The sequence below is a fragment of the Ursus americanus genome, chromosome 25 (genome assembly GCF_024610735.1).
Source record: "Ursus americanus isolate L20-20 chromosome 25, mUrsAme1.1.p, whole genome shotgun sequence".
In the NCBI taxonomy this organism is placed as follows: domain Eukaryota; kingdom Metazoa; phylum Chordata; class Mammalia; order Carnivora; family Ursidae; genus Ursus; species Ursus americanus.
In genome coordinates, this window is record NC_142151.1 from 15,576,836 (window position 1) to 15,594,488 (window position 17,653).

Below are 17,653 nucleotides of genomic sequence, written 5' to 3' on the forward strand. Positions count from 1 at the left end.
TCCTTTTGGCTAGAATATTTTCACCATCTTTCTTTCCTGGTTATTTGTATGTATTCTTCAATGTTCAGCTAAGACATTATCGAATGGACTAAATTGTGGAAGTTATATGTCCAACTTTATATATAAATATTTCCTAATGAATGAATGAAAGCATAAATGAAAGAAATCTTCCCTAAATTTTCTCCTTCCTGTCTTCATCCCCACAGCTCCAGAACAAGAGCTACATGTCAGTCTGCTAATATACTATTATCCAAATAATACGGCCTCACTGCCTCTCTGGGTTCAAATCCTGGCTCTACCCACTAAGTTGCTGTGCAGTCATTTTTCCTTGTAGTTCAATATCTTCATCCCTGCAATTGTGATCCTAGCAATATCTCTTAGGTGGGGTATTTGAGGATCCAATGAGATAATACATACAGTGCCTAAGACAGCACTTAAGCATTCTACAAAAATAGCTAAAATTAGGAACAGGGGCTTATTTTTTATACCACATTCACTGCTTTGTCAATTCTGCAATTTGATTGTCTACTCAAGCCTCTCCTAAAATTACAAACTTTTCACGCTATCACAAGAAAGACTGCTCGAATGTGACAGAATGTGAAAATTACGCTTTTTATTGTATCACATAAAATAGTTACACCAAGTTGTCCAAATGCATTGGTGAATTAAAGCTTCCGGCTCTTACAAATTTTATACATATATCTATGCATTTATAAATACACACATATGTAAAAGATATATATTTTCTTCTAAAATAAAGTGCCCAAATCTTGATATATGGGGGGCATAATAGGGAAAAAAATCATAAAGTTTTATCAGTTACAGACTGTACTTTCACAATACAGGAATCTGTTTTATACACATTTATTCAGGGATAGTGAACGTCAATCACTCATTCTTTTCTGAATTCTAAGTGAATTAATTTATCCAAAGTAGTAGAAGAAGTCATGTAGCCAATTAATGAATCAGAGGCTAATTTTTTTGCCGTGCCTGGCATTAGAGCCTTGGCTCCCCAATGGAAGAGTAGTGCAACTTCATTCTTAATTTTCCTGTTTTTTGGACTGTTGTCTTTCTGCTAAGATGATAAGCAGAGAGAGAAATGAATCAGACAACTCTAATTCTAAAGCCTCTATTAGTATTCAATGAAGTCCGGGTTTGATGAAAAGACTCCTAACGTCTTTACACCACCCTGGGCTTGGTAAGAAATGGTCCAGCAGGATCTGAATTGAAGGATCCTTCTGCCTCTCTTATAATGAAATCTTACTGAAGCCACAGAAGGTGAATCAGAGTACAGTGAATGATCAAGAGCTCATTGAGAGAACCCACTCAAATTGCAATGGAACTCTACTACAGTGGAAAACTTTGTGACAACATGTTCGAATTTAAGAACAAAAGAAGGGTTAAAGAAAAACTAGAGGATTTGAGACAATTAAGAAAATCTTCATTTCAAAGAGGAACTTGGGCTCTACCCCTGTTCCAATGTCTCAGCAGCTCTCCCTGGGTTTTTACTGTATTTTCTATTACCTTCCATTTTTAAGACAATCATTTGAAGTCTTTGACAAGGAATGGAATTTCAAAATGCCTTAGAAAGCCTTCAACCTATTGAAGCAAGGTGAGGATGCCTAAAAATAGCTTAATATGAACTCAGCCATTTCAGAATCTCTGGTGATTACAGGTTCAAACTGCAATAGAGTGTATCTTATTCAAGCAGGAAAGGGAGAAATTGTCAGCACTAAAATTGCATCAAACACTCTATAACTTCTCAACATATGGGAGACCTGGAAACAATAGGAAGCCCAGGCATTTCCCAGAGTCAGAACAAGGAATGGAGTATTTTCTTTTACTTTGGGGAGAAAAAGGGGGAAAAAGGGCGAGAACGTGTTTCCAATTACCTGACCCACCTCAGTAGGTCCTTCGCAAGAACAGGGCCACCTAACTACTGATTTTGGTAAGCATCTTGTTAATGGCTTGCTTGACATGCGTGGTGGAGCTGCGTCGCCTCGTCTTGCCCTGGACCATCTTCCTGCGACGCACCTCTCGACACAGCTCATAGAATATCTCAGTGATGTTCCCTTCTCCAGTGCAGGCAGAACACTCATAAAAAGCACAAGCCAATTCGGTGGCCAGCTTCTCCCCTTCTTCCGTACTAACCTGTCTGGAGTGGTCCAAGTCAGCTTTGTTTCCAACCAAGATGAGAGTCACATTCTTGGGCTTTTTGATCTCATCCAGGATGTTCTTAAGTGGCAGCACTTCCTCAAAACTTCCTCGGTCAGTAATGTCATAGACCAGCACAAAGCCTTCCCCCCATCGCATGTGTCCCTCCCTCTGAATGGTATCTTCCTGTTGACAAGGAAACAATGGCAGTTGGGGAATTGGAAGTCATCACAATGTATAGATGTTGCTCATGCCAATAGTGAGTCCTTCATTACTGTTCTTTATATTCGGTGTCATTAAAATTCCTTGATAGTCTGCCTATACAAGCTTCCCTTTTCAATCAGTTTGGAACAGGAGCATTACTTATAGCAGGGTATGTCAGGGAACTAAAAATGTTCTAACTGCAGAGACCCCTAATGTTCTGCGTCTAATTTTCCTCTTGCTGTATCATTAAATCCGTAATTACAAGAAGTATAAAGAAATTATCTTAGTTGGGCACACTGCCTCCTAGGCTTTTCATCACAATTAAAGAATCGGCAAATACGTAACAGACAAGTAGAACTTACACCACCCTTTAGAGATCGGATTTAGAGGCACAGTTTAGTGAATGGTTTTGATTTTGTTTTTTGCTTTAATCTCCTTTGCCTTCAGATTCTAGACAATTGGGTACCAAGAACAGAAAAATTGAAAAATTATAGAGAGAGACAAACTCAAAGCCAGGGGCTTTTGGCTTTTTTTTTTCCTATTTTAACACCTCCAAAATATTATAAAGTCCCAATAATGACAGAAACTCAATTGATGTGATTTTCAAAGGGGGTGATCACTTCCTCCTAGGAAAGTAGCATGTGAGATTTGAAAATGCATTGCTCTCATGGGCTCAAATAACCTTTGCAAGCATGTAAGTCCCTGCCACCTCTCTCTAGAATCAGGGCTGGGTGCCAGAGAAAGCATATATAAGAAGGAGGTGATGATGAAAAATAAAAGTGTCTAGTTGCAAGAACATTTCTTGGATTAAATACTTAAATTCAAGTCTTCTTCAGATCACAGGTTGCTGATAGAGCACCATGAAACCCTTCAGCTCCCTAACTTTCATTCCTAGTGGTCAATTTATTCTTCAGAACTAAGCCTGTCTACAAATCTGTCTGTAATCTCAGAACTGGCTCACATCAGGGCAAATTTATATTAGCTTCCTTTGTAATGGATTGTTTATTGTACAACTATGTGGCTCAAATTTTCAATAGGATGTGTTGAGGTCTAGAAAGATATTACAGGAGAGATTCCTATAATAAAACATTCTGAAAAACAATTCTGAGGTTATATAAGTTTAGAATATAATATATACTGAAACTCTTAAAGATTCATCTTATACATATGCATATAAGGCTCTGAGAACTTCCCCAGTAAAAATACCTGTTTAAATCTATCAGAGCATTTCAAAATACTTAACCATGAACCTCTTAATATCTTGCCATCTCTCCAAAATATATGTGGATAATTCTATTCTAGATGATGTCATTGTCAGTGTTACAGTCTTATCAATCCTCCCCTCCTCCACCCCACCGAAGTACTGGGAAATGTATATAAGGATGCATACAGAAGCTCTTTTAAATATGTTAGTATATAAATAACTAGATAATTAAAGAAAACACTCTTTAGGCATCATTAGTTAATTTGAGGACAGTGTCTTAATTTTGCTCACAGTATGCGTGTACACATCTCGTTTTTATTAGATTCAGAAAACACTATAGCTGAACCCTTTATTCACCTGACCAGCGGTATCTAGTATCTCCATGGTGACAACTTCATCATCAATGGTTGCTTGGTGTCGGTAGGTTGATTCTGAGGGAATGAGCAAAAAAAGAAGGTAAGAAAGTCAATTAGTGCATGATTTAATTTGATCCTTAAATTACGAAGCAGTCATAGAAGTTTTCGATTTGTGTTGCATAAGGCAATGTGTATCCTAGGCAGGAGAGGACGGACATGGACGTGCCCTGTCCTCTCTGAGCTCTTGGAAGTACAGGTTCTCATGTGGGAGCCACAGATTTTCAGGGTATAGCATGGGAGAATCTCGATGTCTCTTCGCTCATTTTATTCTCCTCTGAGGCCAGCTTCCTGGTGTCTAAAATAAGGCCTTGACATCCTAGACTGAGAAGGTGATTTCCACAAAATGCATGCTACCTCGAGACTCCTAAAATCCGGTTTCAGGAAATCACTGCGCATGACTGTTCCTGACAACGTGACGTATAAGCAGGCACCATTCCTTCCCTTCAAGACCTCAGCCCTGGCCATGTATTAGACATTAGAGGAGGTGGATAGCCACCCACGTGAAAAATGACCATGTAAAGCTATGAGAAACCCTCGTGGTGGGAGAAGGCCGTAGGGTCCCATGTTTGGGGGTTTTGAGGAAAGCAGAGGAGGGCTGGGCCGCATGGAGGGAGGTGCAAGAGAGCAGAGTCCTCCTGCTCGTGTTCCCTCTTCCAGGTAGACAAGTGACAACTGTGCAGTACCAGCTGTAGGCTGGTAGGTTAACATCAGAGTGGTCCCCAAGCTCTGCTGGGGTGAGAAGTCAGCAGATGCAAGAACTTCGGGTGGCCTGAGTGTGCCTTTCACCACATGAGATGGAAACCAGAGGTTAAAATAAATACCAACTGGTACTGCTCTGTATGAAAACTAGAACAGCTGAAATATCGAGCTCAATAAATGATTGACTGAGCTGATGAAGGTCATGTTGAGGAACTCTTCCAGAAGGCATCAGTACATGATAAGAAAACTGTGAAAAGTAAAATATAAGAGAGATGGATAATAGAAATAGACGTGATTATCTCTCATAAAATGGGCCTCAAAGAGAATAAAATACACAGGGGCTGAAAATACTTGAGGCTGAAACAACTGAGACTTTCCTGGGATGAAAGGACTTGAAACAGTTCACATCAAAAGCACTTGGGCACCTGGGTGGCTCGGTCGGCTAAGCGGCTGCCTTCAGCCCAGGTCTTGATCCCAGGGTCCTGGGATCGAGCCTCACATTGGGCTCCTTGCTCAGAGGGGAGCCTGCTTCTCCCTCTGCTGCTCCTCCCCTTGCTTGTGCATGCTCTCTCTCTAAATAAATAAATAAAAGCTTAAAAAAAAAAGATGCACCATTGTTTAAAAAAAAAAAAGGACTAAAAGGACACACAAAGAAAAATGTCCCATATATAAAACAATCACAGCAAAATTTAGGGATATCAATGATAAAGAAAAAATTTAAAGGATCTACGAAAAACAGCATATCACCTACAGAAGGGCGTGACTCAGATTGACATTAGACTTCTCACCAGCAAACCTAGAGATCCCAATGGAGTAAAACAAAGCAATCAAACCACATCGAAAGCAACTGAAAATTACAATTCTAGATGATACCAATATATCGGGGTTGGAAGGGTGTGAAGAGACAAGAGGCAGATTTGAGTGAGGTAATGTAGTTATCTTATTTCCAAAGATGACATCATAAGAAAGAAAGAGGAGAAGTGACCTAAGTATTCAACAACAAATCAGAAGAGGAACATAGAATAAATCCAAAAAGAAATGAGGAAAGAAGTAAAAAAGAAAACCACAGAAGAAAGAATTACACAAGGTTAACAGAACCAAAGCATGGTGCTTAAAAGGATTTTAAAAAAAAGAGGTGGGAGTAGAGATAAAAATCTGGCAATACTGACTCATAAATTAAAAGAGAAGGAGCAATCAAGCACAATTTAGAATACAAGAAGAAATAACTACATATTCTGATGAAATGAAAATAAAATAATATTATGAACTGTATACCAAAAAAATTCAAACCCTGATAAATTCTCGTATGAAAAAAATGCATGGATGGGTGCAGTGAGAACTAGAACACTTAACTTGGTCAATAACTGGTAAGTAACTTAGATGTTAATTGTAGATCTCTTCTGATCATAAAAAGCAACTACATCTGATTGGTTTTAAAGGAGATTTCTATAAACATTAAACAGGTTGTTCTAGAAAATAGAAAAAGGATAGTCATCCGATTCCTCTTGTGGGGCATTATGCTGACCCTGATAAGAAGTATTACAAGAGTGATAAGAGAAAAAAGAAAACTGTAGGCTCACTTCATTCTTGAACATAGATTCATAAATCCTAAATAAAATGTTACCTAGTTGAATCCAATTAGTGTAACAAGAAAGTACATCACAATCAGTTACTTTCAGAAATGCAGAGAGTTTTTAAAATCTATCAAAGCATTTTTAAAATCTATCAAAGCATTTTTAAAAGTTTTAATTTAAATTCCAGTTAGTCATGCACCTGGTGCTCGTCACAAGTGCCCTCCTTAATCCCCATGACCTATTTCCCCCATCTTCCCACCCACCTCCTCTCTGGTAACCATCAGTTTGTTCTCTATAGTTAAGAATCTGTTTCTTGGTTGTCCTCTCTTTTGTTTCCCCCTATGATCATTTGTGTTGTTTCTTAAATTCCACATATGAGTGAAATCATATGGTATTTGTCTTTCTCTGACTGACTTATTTTGCTTAGCATAATACTCTCTAGTTCCATCCACATCATTGCAAATGGCAATATTTCAGTCTTGTTTACGGCTGAGTAATATTCCATTGTATATATACACCACCTCTTCTTTATCCATTCACCAGTCTATGGATACTTGGGCTCTTTCCATAATTTGGATATTGTTTCTATCAATGCAGTTTAACACGGTAAAGCACTAAAGGAAAAAAATTCTAAAGAAAAAAATCACACGATCATCTTTACAGAAAGATCTATAGCATAATGAAACTTATATAAATTTAAAGTATATGGGCACACAGAAAAAATACCTTTTTCAAAAAAATATGTAATACCTAGTACATACCGCTTACTGTTTGAACAAAAATTGTTCTAAATGCTTTACTCATAGTAATTCATTTAATTAATGAAACTAATTGGTTTTAAAGGAGATTTAAAGGAGAAACTAGCCACACAATCTTCACAAATATCTCTGAAGTAGGTATTACTATTATCTCTATGTTACACAAAGATACGGAGGCATGACAACATTTGATAACTTGCTGAAGGTCACATGGGGTAAGTGGTAGAGTTGACATTGGAACTCAGGAAGACTGCCTTTGGAATTAGGCTTATACCACTATCCTAAGAATTAAACATATTAGATTACATACCTATGGGAAAGAGGAGGGCAATGGTGTCACAATGGGAGATGCAGGAAAAATAAAGTGAAATAATAGAAATGATATAGATAATAATAGAAATATAATATGAATATATAATATAAATATATATAAATATGATAATATAAATCTAAAATATAATAATATAAAATAATATAAATATAATATAAATGATATAAAGTCTTCACAAGCACATGACCTGGTGCTGTGGATAGAATAATATGATTCACTAAATTCTTTACCCTGAACTACCCAAATCACTAACCAACCAGCCAACCAACCACCCAACCAAATAAACCTGCAAGTTTTTCTGTCATTGGGGTAGCCGCTAAGCCAGTCCTTTTGGTTTTTTTTTTTTTTTTTCATTATTCTGACTTTCATTTCTTCATCTCATCAACAATTTACAGATCTTTTTTGACCACCGTTTTTTGTTACTTTGCTACAAATATAATCTCCTACCTAAAATACAAACTGCAGAAAGGAGGCTTAACTAAGTAGCATAACCTAGAAGTCATGATCATTGCCACAGGCATGGCACATGGCTGAAGTCTTCTCTGAACAGTAAAATTTAAAAATGAAGTTATGTTCAATATATTTTAATAAGCATATTTTGCAGTATTGTTATTGTTAGAATAGGTAATCCGTATGTGGTATGTACAATGATTCTCAATTCTAGAACATTCCATGCCCCTACTCTTCATGTTCTAGAACATTCCATGCCCCTACTCTTTATACTAAATGGGAGATTATTATTGTGTATAATTTAATGCTCTAGAGTACAATGTGTAGCAACTTCTTATCTCTAAATGTTCTCTCAATTATTTCCTTTTGCATCTTCAGTGCTCCAGCTTGAGGAGGAGAAGCCAGACAGCAGCACGCAGGCTAGGCTCTATGCCCTTTCTGTTTTTTCCACTACTGTTCTATGGTGGCCTTTGCACTACCTTCCTTTTTAAAGGGGCTGGCATCAGCCCTGGGGCCTGGAAAACAGAATACTGGGCTCTCTTCCATCTCTTTACACCAAAAGTTGTCTGACAGACAGGGACATTTTTCTCTGTTGCGTCCATGATAAATAGGGTATGTATTTCAACCACAGAAGGCCACAGTAGGGGGGAAATAAAATATAATGAAAATTGTACGAAGTTGTGTGATTCTTTGGCTGTTCGTTAACTGAAACAAAAAAAGATGGAATGCAGGAAATGAGGGAATGTCTGCCACAGACATAGCAGCGGGGAGCAGCAGTGATTTCATCGAAGCCGAGTGCCCGTTTCGTGCCATTTTGAGCCTTTTCTCTTTAAGCCTCTTCTCTCTCATTAGAAACCCATATCTTCCCGTAAACAGTGCAGTGTAGCCCACACAGCGAAATGTTGGGCCTCCATGTGCTAAATTTAATGAAGCTGATTCAAAAAAAGGGTACTAAGCACTTTTTGGAATTAAACTCTACTATTCATTCCAAAACATAGGAGAAAACGTGTATGTGTGTGGAGAGTGGACACACTATTTATTTTGTTCATACTAACCTAAAATGAAAATTCTGAGTCTTTTTTTCTTTTTAAAGGGAAGGGAGGTGATTGTTTAAGGCATATATTTAAATGAATCCAAATAACATATACTATAAGGCCAATATAAGTTTCAAGATACATTTTTACATAATGAATTTCACTGTATATGAGCAATTCATGATTTAAAACCTGCATTCAGCAACATTTTTATAAACAGAAGTACATTTTGTGTACTGTAAGAGAAGTTGATGCTCAAATGGATATCGTAGATGGTGAATCCCTTTACTGATTTAGCTTTTTTGCAAATTTCAACATATTAACATGGACATTTAGCTGTTACAGTAACAACAGCAGTTAGTAATGCTGATTTATGCTACAGTGGAAATTGTACTGACTTGAGTTCTATTACTGGTCTAACCACAAACTAGCCACATAATCTTGAATAAATTTACTTCACTGCACTTGCTTCCTTATTTGTCAAATGACGATCTCAAAGTTCCTTGCTGTGCCGGTATTAAATAGTTCCATGAGTTGGCTAAGCAGCTCTGCTTTAGTGTCCAGTGCAGAGAATTTGTTCTGGGTGTGTCTCTCTCTTGCATAAGCCTTTTTTTCCAAGCAGAGGGTACTGTAACGCAGGAAGGAAGAGCCAATCACAAAATCCAAGTGCCGGCGGGTCTGTCTCTGAATTCCTACCCCTTCTTTCCTGTCTTAGCCTTTATTCATGAGATAGAGACTCCATCATCCACTCAAACACAGAGTAGGGTGTCTCCAATAGTAGTAGTGGTAAGTGCTGACACGCAGTCTCTTTTCCAAACACCTGTCTCACACATACATACACACATACACACACACACACAACTATACACCATCTAAGCCTTTGTCCATATTCTCTCCCATGATCAACACTCTCTGAGGGTAATAGGACCCTCAGAAGTAGGTGTTCAGTTCTTGGGGATCTAATCAGAACATGGACCTTGTTGGGGCGCCTGGGTGGCTCAGTCGTTGAGCGTCTGCCTTAGGCTCAGGGCGTAATCCCAGAGTCCTGGGATCGAGCCCTGCTCCGCTGGGAGCCTGCTTCTTCCTCTCCCACTCCCCCTGCTTGTGTTCCCTCTCTTGCTGGCTGTCTCTCTCTGTCAAATAAAGAAATAAAATCTTAAAAAAAAAAAAAAAACACAGACCCTGTTGTTCTGTAATGAGAACGTTATACTCACCATCATCAGGGGGGCTTCCTGGTTAGATGGTGCAAGTCCCAAACCTCACGGGCTTCAGTGCTGGTTTTCCAATGCTACTCACAGACCAGCTCTGGTCTCTGACAAACATTTCACTGGTCCACAGTGAAATGAGAAAAATGTAAGGAAAACTAAAATTGCCCAATGTAAAGAACTGAACTTTTTTTCTTAAGCTTATATCCCTCAAGCCACTTGGATGTTAAAAATAGTTGCTTCTTCTATGAAATGCAAGTGCAAATAGACTATGGGTTTAGTTATCTCTCACCCTCTCTCTCGCCCTTGCTTGCATCCCTAATGGCAGTTTCTAAATTAATCCCTCTGCTTAAAAAAACCAAAGAGCAAAACCCACTGAAATGAAGTCTGGGAATCATTTGCTATCATCGTAGCAAACATTTTCTTCATAGATTTACCTCAGAGCAGGAGATACTCCAATTTTAATATGTCAAATGGTATTCAGTCTTCAGCTTCTCAGGGAGCAATAGTTCTGTCACAGGTGGCAGACACTGCACTATTAAAAAAATCTTTCCCCTTCCTCTCTTATCTTGAAGTATAATTAACATACAGGGTTATAGTATGCCCCGTGTTTTTTGAGGAAGGGTCTGAATTCAGAATTCAAGGCTGGCTTTTGCATATATGCCGCTTAGCTTTTTAATGGTAGCTTTCCCTTTTGGTGGCACTTTTGAAACTCTATGATAGTATGAAGTCAAGCCCAGGAAATGCTTGATTCATCTTGAATCAAATAGATGGGGAACCCCTGTAGCCTAGAATATCGGTGACTTCTAGCATACACACGCACGCGCACGCACGCACGCACGCGCGCTCGTTTCCAGGGTGAGTTAATGAAACCCTCACCTGGAAGTGAGTCATACCCCTGATGCTCCTGACGTCTGACCAACGCTCTTGTTGCTTAGCAGCGGTAATCTTTTCTGAGCGGTACAATACAAGGTCACTCAATAAAGTTTCATTGTTCTTAGTGACGGAAGCCTCTATTATAAATACCTGATGCAGGCAGATTTCTATTAACAGCAGTTGTTTTTCGGAAGGAATAAAACAAAAGGGACAATGGTTCACCTAAAACTGATTAAAAACAGCAACTTTGGTTACTGGAACACATTCAGAGAGGTAAAAAAATTATGAGAGCATTTTTTATAAGCTTCATCTTTTGTTGAGATATACTGGGATTGCTTAAGTAAAATCAGGATTTTTCTACTGAACTCCCACAAACCATTAGGATTCTCAGGAACTCTGTAAAGCTTAGATAAGGAATAAAAATATAAGAGGAGAGTATTTACTTACATGGAACAAACAATAGATAGTAAATGATTTTTTAAAACCAAGTGCATTTTTGATCCAAATAGATCATCTTAAGATTAGATTGCGTCTATGTTAAAAACATGTTAAAAATTTTGTTGTTGAAAAGCTATTTAAAAGCAAAAACGGGGTGCCTCAATAAAAATATAAGAGGAGAGTATTTACTTACATGGAACAAACAATAGATAGTAAATGATTTTTTAAAACCAAGTGCATTTTTGATCCAAATAGATCATCTTAAGATTAGATTGCGTCTATGTTAAAAACATGTTAAAAATTTTGTTGTTGAAAAGCTATTTAAAAGCAAAAACGGGGTGCCTCGGTGGCTCATTTGGTTAAGCGGCTGCCTTTGGCTCAGGTCATGATCTCAGGGTCCTGGGATCAAGTCCCACATCAGGCCCTCTGCTCCGTGGGAGTCTGCTTCTCCCTCTCCCTCTGCTCCTCCCCCTGCTTGTGCTCTCTCTCTTTCTCTCTGTCAAATAAATAAATAAAATCTTAAAAAAATAAAAGCAAAAACAGAGAAGTAAAGATCCATAAATGTACAGATATGCTATTAGATTTTAAAAAACTGAATACCATAAAGATGTGACTCTTCTCAAAGTAATTTATAGTTTTAATGCAATGCCAATCAAAATCATGTTATGTTATGATAGAGCTTTAAAAATTGGCCTAGAAGAATAAACCAGATATACTAGCCAAGATAATTGTGTAGAAAGTTAAAGAAAGAGGACTTTCTCTACTGTGTGTCAAATGTTCCAAAGAGCACAATTATCAAAAGAATGTGGTACTGGTGGTGGGTATAAAAGGCAAATCTGGAGCTGCCTCCTAGTGTAAATGATCCAATGTATTAAAAAAAAAAAAAACAGCTTTGGAAGTAGTGGGGAAAAGTGGGGACTATTTAGTAAATGATAGCAGGACAATTTGTCAACTATTTGGAAACACTGTTGGATCTTCAATCTGTACTTCTCACAAAAATAAGTCCCAGATAGATTAAAAAGTTAAAAATTAAATAAACTATATAAGATCACTCTGTATTCACATCTCTGTTCAGGCTTCCTTCATAGTACTTCTCACTATTTGACATCTATTCGTTTATTGACTCTTCCGTCTTTACTAGACCGCTAGCTCAAAACAGCCAGAGGCTTTCTCTTTCTGCCTGTTGATTTATCCTCAGCACCTGGAATAATCTGATACATAGAAGGCATTTAATAATATTTGTTGACTGAATGAATAAAAACAATGAAAAGAGGCACAAAGGGAAAGAAATCGCCTTTTTAACCTGAACGTATGTGAGCTTGGAGTCATAACCAAAACAAAACAAAATGAAATTTTTAAAAATAATCTTTGTCCATTTCACTATTCCGAGTAAGGCCCGCTCAGCCTGGACTCAGCCTGGTAATGAAACAATGGATGTAAATTTCCCCCTCCTCCTCTGGATTCAAAGTTGTTGCCCTTTACAAAACCAGCTGGGGTCCCTGAAGCACAAGGAACAAAAACTCAAAGGATTAATTCTGAATAATATCTGAAGCTTAAATTAGAACCCATGGCTGGTCAGCATTGTTTTGAGGATGATAACTAAATAGGTATCTAATAAGTACTCTGTTTTGGACTATTTACAAAGTGTAATGTTTGCTTCATACATCAATATTATGCTACTTTCACGATCCAGACACCCATTTTTGTTGATTCTTTTTTCTCTTTTTAAATGGACTTTAATCAAATTCATTGGAGAGAAATATAGTTTATGTTTATGTTTTCCCAAAATCAGTATTGGGAATGTTTATTTTCTTGTTCATACTCCCCTCAGCATGCCAGTCTCTTCCACACCAGGTTAGCCTTGGCCACTGTGCGCTCCTTCTCCCACTAGAACGATGCTACATTTCCTGGTGGGAGGGCACGTGTTGTACCCACTTCCTTCTTGGCTCCAGTGTGACCTGGTACCTTCCTCTATGCATGAAAATCCTGCACGGTTCTAAACACAGACGGCCTGAGACACATGTCCTTCTCCTATAAGGACCTCTCTGCATGATTCGATAAGGCACTTCTCAAACAGCCGGTAGGTGCTTCAACATGTTGTCACAGAAAATGTCATTGTCTCTTTTGGGTCATAAACTCTGACTGGAAAGGAGGAGGAAACAAAATTTGACCTACCAAGAGTGGGATCATATTCCCAGATGAACCGTTTGGTCAGGAATCTCACTACAAGAGCTGTGGAAAAAAAGAGCAACATTTCAAACACATTTGTTAGTTTCCTTATAGTTCTCATCCTTGTACAGAAAGAGAAATAGCCCAGACAACTACAGTGCTTTACATTTCTTGGCATATAAACCCAATACATTTATGTATGTTTGTTCAAGTGCTTTTTCAGTTTCATGGTGACCTAAAAGCTCCCATAATGTGTGAATGGTACATTAGTCAACAGGTTAGATTTGTTCCTTTAGTTACAGGGTTAAAACACACAAGCAAACAAAGACAAGACATCACACTGAAAATGCTCACATATAACATTTTTAGCAAAACAATGAATTTTGATATAAAGTATCACAATACAGGTGTCTAAAGTCTGAATATTGATTATGATTAACAACAGTGAGTTGAAAACATGGTGAGTTTTAACTGTAATGAAAAGATCACTAGCTGGTAATGTGTATTATCTGAAAAACATATTTAAGGGGCGCCTGGGTGGCTCAGTTGGTTAAGCGTCTGACTCTTGATTTGCACTCAGGTCATGATCTCATGGCGGTGAGATTGAGCCCCGATGGGGCTCCACGTTCAGTGGGGAGTCTGCTTGAGATTCTCTCTCTCTGCCCTCCCTGCCCCGTGTGTGTGCACACATACTCTCTCTCTAAATAAATAAAATATTTTAAAAAACCCCAGATATTAAAAATTAGGAATTTTATTAGTGACTCATTAAAGCTCATGGAAAGTGACACTGATGAAATAGTACAGTCAGAGGTAGGGTCTGGAACCATGTGGAACACTTTACTTGCACGATCTTCTCAACCCTTATTTCATCCCTATGAGGCAGATATTATGATTGTTTCCATTTTTCAAATAAGGAAACTGAGGCTCTGAAATCTCAACAGTGGCCAAGTCAGGACTTGAGCCCAAGCAGTCTGTTTCCAAAGCCTTTGATTTATCCATTGTTCTCAACTTAATTTAAGGCCGGGCCATCCAGCTAGGGACAATGGGCTCCATTGTCCTTAAAGACCGGTGGAACACGTGCTCAACATTTTCCTATAGGTGTATTGAAAACAGCGGCTTTTAACCTCCTTAAAAATATTTTTTTGGAAAGGGCTGTCACAGACACTTTGAAAATGAAATGAAGCCTTAGAATCCTTTCCCTGTTAAACTGTATATACACACATTTTGGCAGATAATTTCAGCAGGCTAATGAGCCCTCTGAAGACCTTTGGCGGTCTTCCGGGGATCCCACCAACTCTCACTAGAGAATCAATGTCTATCATATTTTATAGTTTTAAAATCTCTATTATTAGAGTATTTTTATTTTTTCCAAAACGCTCTGTATGTCCTAAAGATACTCCTTGAAGAAATAGAACTAGTTAGTTGGAAGTTGCTATCCTTCTGTCCTCGTTGCCACTGTAGGATCAAGAGAAGTACATCGCCCCTTTAGTTAGGTTTCTTCCTGGGTGTCTTATGGTTTTTGATGCTACTGTAAATGGAATCGATTCCCTGATTTCTCTTTCTACAGTTACATTGTTAGTGTATAGAAAAGCCACTGATTTCTGCCCATTGACTTTGTATCCTGCCACATTGCTGAATTGCTGTATGAGTTCTAGTAATTTGGGGGTGGAGTCTTTTGGGTTTTCCACAGAGAGTATCATGTCATCTGCAAAGAGAGAGAGTTTGACTTCTTCTTTGCCAGTTTGAATGCCTTTTCTTTTTGTTGTCTGATTGCTGATGCTAGGACTTCTAGTACTATGTTGAACAACAGTGGCAAAGAGTGGGCCTCCTTGTCGCCCCTACCATAGTGTCTTATGTGAGAGATCACAGCGCAACTTGCAAGGAGACCTTCATAAAACAGACCACAGACATATGTGGCTTGGCTGGAAGCTGAAGTAGCAATGTTCTTTCTAATTACAGAGTGTGAGTCTGAATCGAAGCCAAAATATTTGCAGTGCCTAAAGTAGCAAGGCCACTGACCCAATAGTACTTCCCACAGTGCGCGTACTTGTGGTTTTATCTGCAATTTTCAGAGTCTGTCACTGTTCACTCTCTTGAGAATGCATTTTTTTTTTTTTTGCGTGTCAGAAGCAGTAAGCAGCAGACATTTTTCTGTTTTTAAATTAGCATGTTAGTAAACATAATCGGTGACAGTATTCAGAGTTCACCTTTTGTTAGAGTATGTAGTTTTAACTCTTAAAGTTTCACCCTGAAAAATACATTTGTCAGGCATCCTTAAGCAATGAGGTAGTAAAATTAATAAACTTTCACATAACTGAAGTTGGAACTTCCCCAATTCTAAGACCATTTAAGCTTCAATTATTTCTCAAAGAAATCTTTCTAAAGTGTACTTAACACTCTATTGCCTTTCAAAACCGAGTATATTGAACAGAACGGAATCATTTTATTTTATTTTTTTATTTTTTTAAAAGATTTTTATTTATTTATTTATTTGACAGAGAGAGAGCCAGCCAGCGAGAGAGGGAACACAAGCAGGGGGAGTGGGAGAGGGAACACAAGCAGGGGGAGTGGGAGAGGGAACACAAGCAGGGGGAGTGGGAGAGGAAGAAGCAGGCTCCCAGCGGAGGAGCCTGATGTGGGACTCGATCCCAGAACGCCGGGATCACGCCCTGTGCCGAAGGCAGACGCTTAACGACTGTGCTACCCAGGCGCCCCCCAGAACTGAATCATCTTAAAATGTTCTGATCTTCGTTAACATCCTGGATTAAGCGACCTGTGCAGTTAGGCAATAATATTTTGAGAAGCCATAGAATGGTTGAGGTAAAACTCTAGGTTGCTAGGGCTTTAAATAGCTTAGCTTTTGAATTACATACTCATACACACATACACATACCTTTTTCCCTTCCTCAAATACCATGACTTTCTGTTTTGTTTTGGTTCTTTTTATGATTTTTAAAAAATTTTATTTATTTGAGAGAGAGAGAGACCGTGAACAAACAGGGGGAAGGGGCAGAGGGAGAGGGAGAGGAAGAAGCAGGTTCCGCTCTGAGTAGGGAATCAGACCTGGGGCTGGATCCCAGGACCCCAGTACTATGACCTGAGCCAAAGGCACACACTTACCGACTGAGCCACCCGGGCACTCTGGCTTTCTTTTTTTGCCAAGGACACTGAGACCTGAGACCACCTCCAATAACCAACCCATCTGTATGTCTCCTTTGTTACTTTTATTATTCCAAAGACCAATGAGCCATATTAACAAGCTTGTTAGAATTTTTTCTCAGATTAGAGTAAAGTAGTTCTGGGATTGGATTCTAAGGACGCTGTTCTATGAATATAAACAGGATTCTGGTGACCTCTGAGATGTCATGTTTGTTGTTGAGAAGTTGTTCCTGCTCACTGCTGCGCTATTGGCTCAGGTTCAAAGAGCCACCTTCCAATGGGGCCATGTTGCTAGGCTTTATCAATGAAATCAATCTAAACATTTCTAATATTTATTAAGAGATGCACATTATAATAGGATGGTTATTTTAACGATAGGATCATATGTTTTTTAAAAAAATTCAGTCTATTTTTTAAAAAGAGTTACTTACTTATTTGAGACAGCGTGAGCAGAGGGAGAGGGAGACAAGCAGTCTCCCCACTGAGTGGGGAGCTGATGCAGGGCTCAGTCCCAGGACCCTGAGATCATGACCTGAGCTGAACTCAAGAGTCAGATGCTTAACCGACTGAGCCGCCCAGGCGCCCTAAATTCAGTCTATTTCAAACGCAGTAAAAACCATCAAAACCACATTGAAAAATTGACATGTGTATTTTTATGTGTATTCTTGAAAGACATAATTTTCTCTCTCTCACACACAGATTATTCATGGAAAAGAAAACACACTGTCTATATTTTTAAGTTTTCAAAAATATTTTAATTTAAAATTATTAGTCTAAAGAATGAAAATTACTTTGTGTCTGTGGAAGTGATATCTGTTAAAGGTTCTATTATTTACATTGTGTCTGAGGAGCTTACATGATATTCACCATTTACTGATGGAACCATAAAACCTCAGTATTATTTACCCACAAATTTGATTATAATTTTATTAGGAAATATGACTTTCACAGGGGATATGTCTCATCTCCTCCGCTATTACCA

At 38.4% G+C, this 17,653-nt stretch overlaps 1 protein-coding gene across 2 annotated transcripts in view; it reads right to left on the bottom strand.

Moving 5' to 3' along the window:
• Positions 1-598: 598 nt before the first annotated feature.
• The window catches only part of RERG (RAS like estrogen regulated growth inhibitor), a 113,925-nt gene continuing 96,870 nt past the window's right edge, over positions 599-17,653 (bottom strand). The window contains exons 3-5 of one of the 2 annotated variants that reach the window (XM_045781486.2): positions 13,519-13,575; positions 3,920-3,993; positions 599-2,340 (exon numbers count right to left, since the gene is read on the bottom strand). In XM_045781486.2, coding sequence (XP_045637442.1) covers positions 1,933-2,340; positions 3,920-3,993; positions 13,519-13,575 — 539 coding nt within the window. In that variant the 3' untranslated portion in view covers positions 599-1,932. The remainder of the gene's footprint in view (positions 2,341-3,919; positions 3,994-13,518; positions 13,576-17,653) is intronic. The other variant, XM_087855657.1, reaches the window with a different exon arrangement.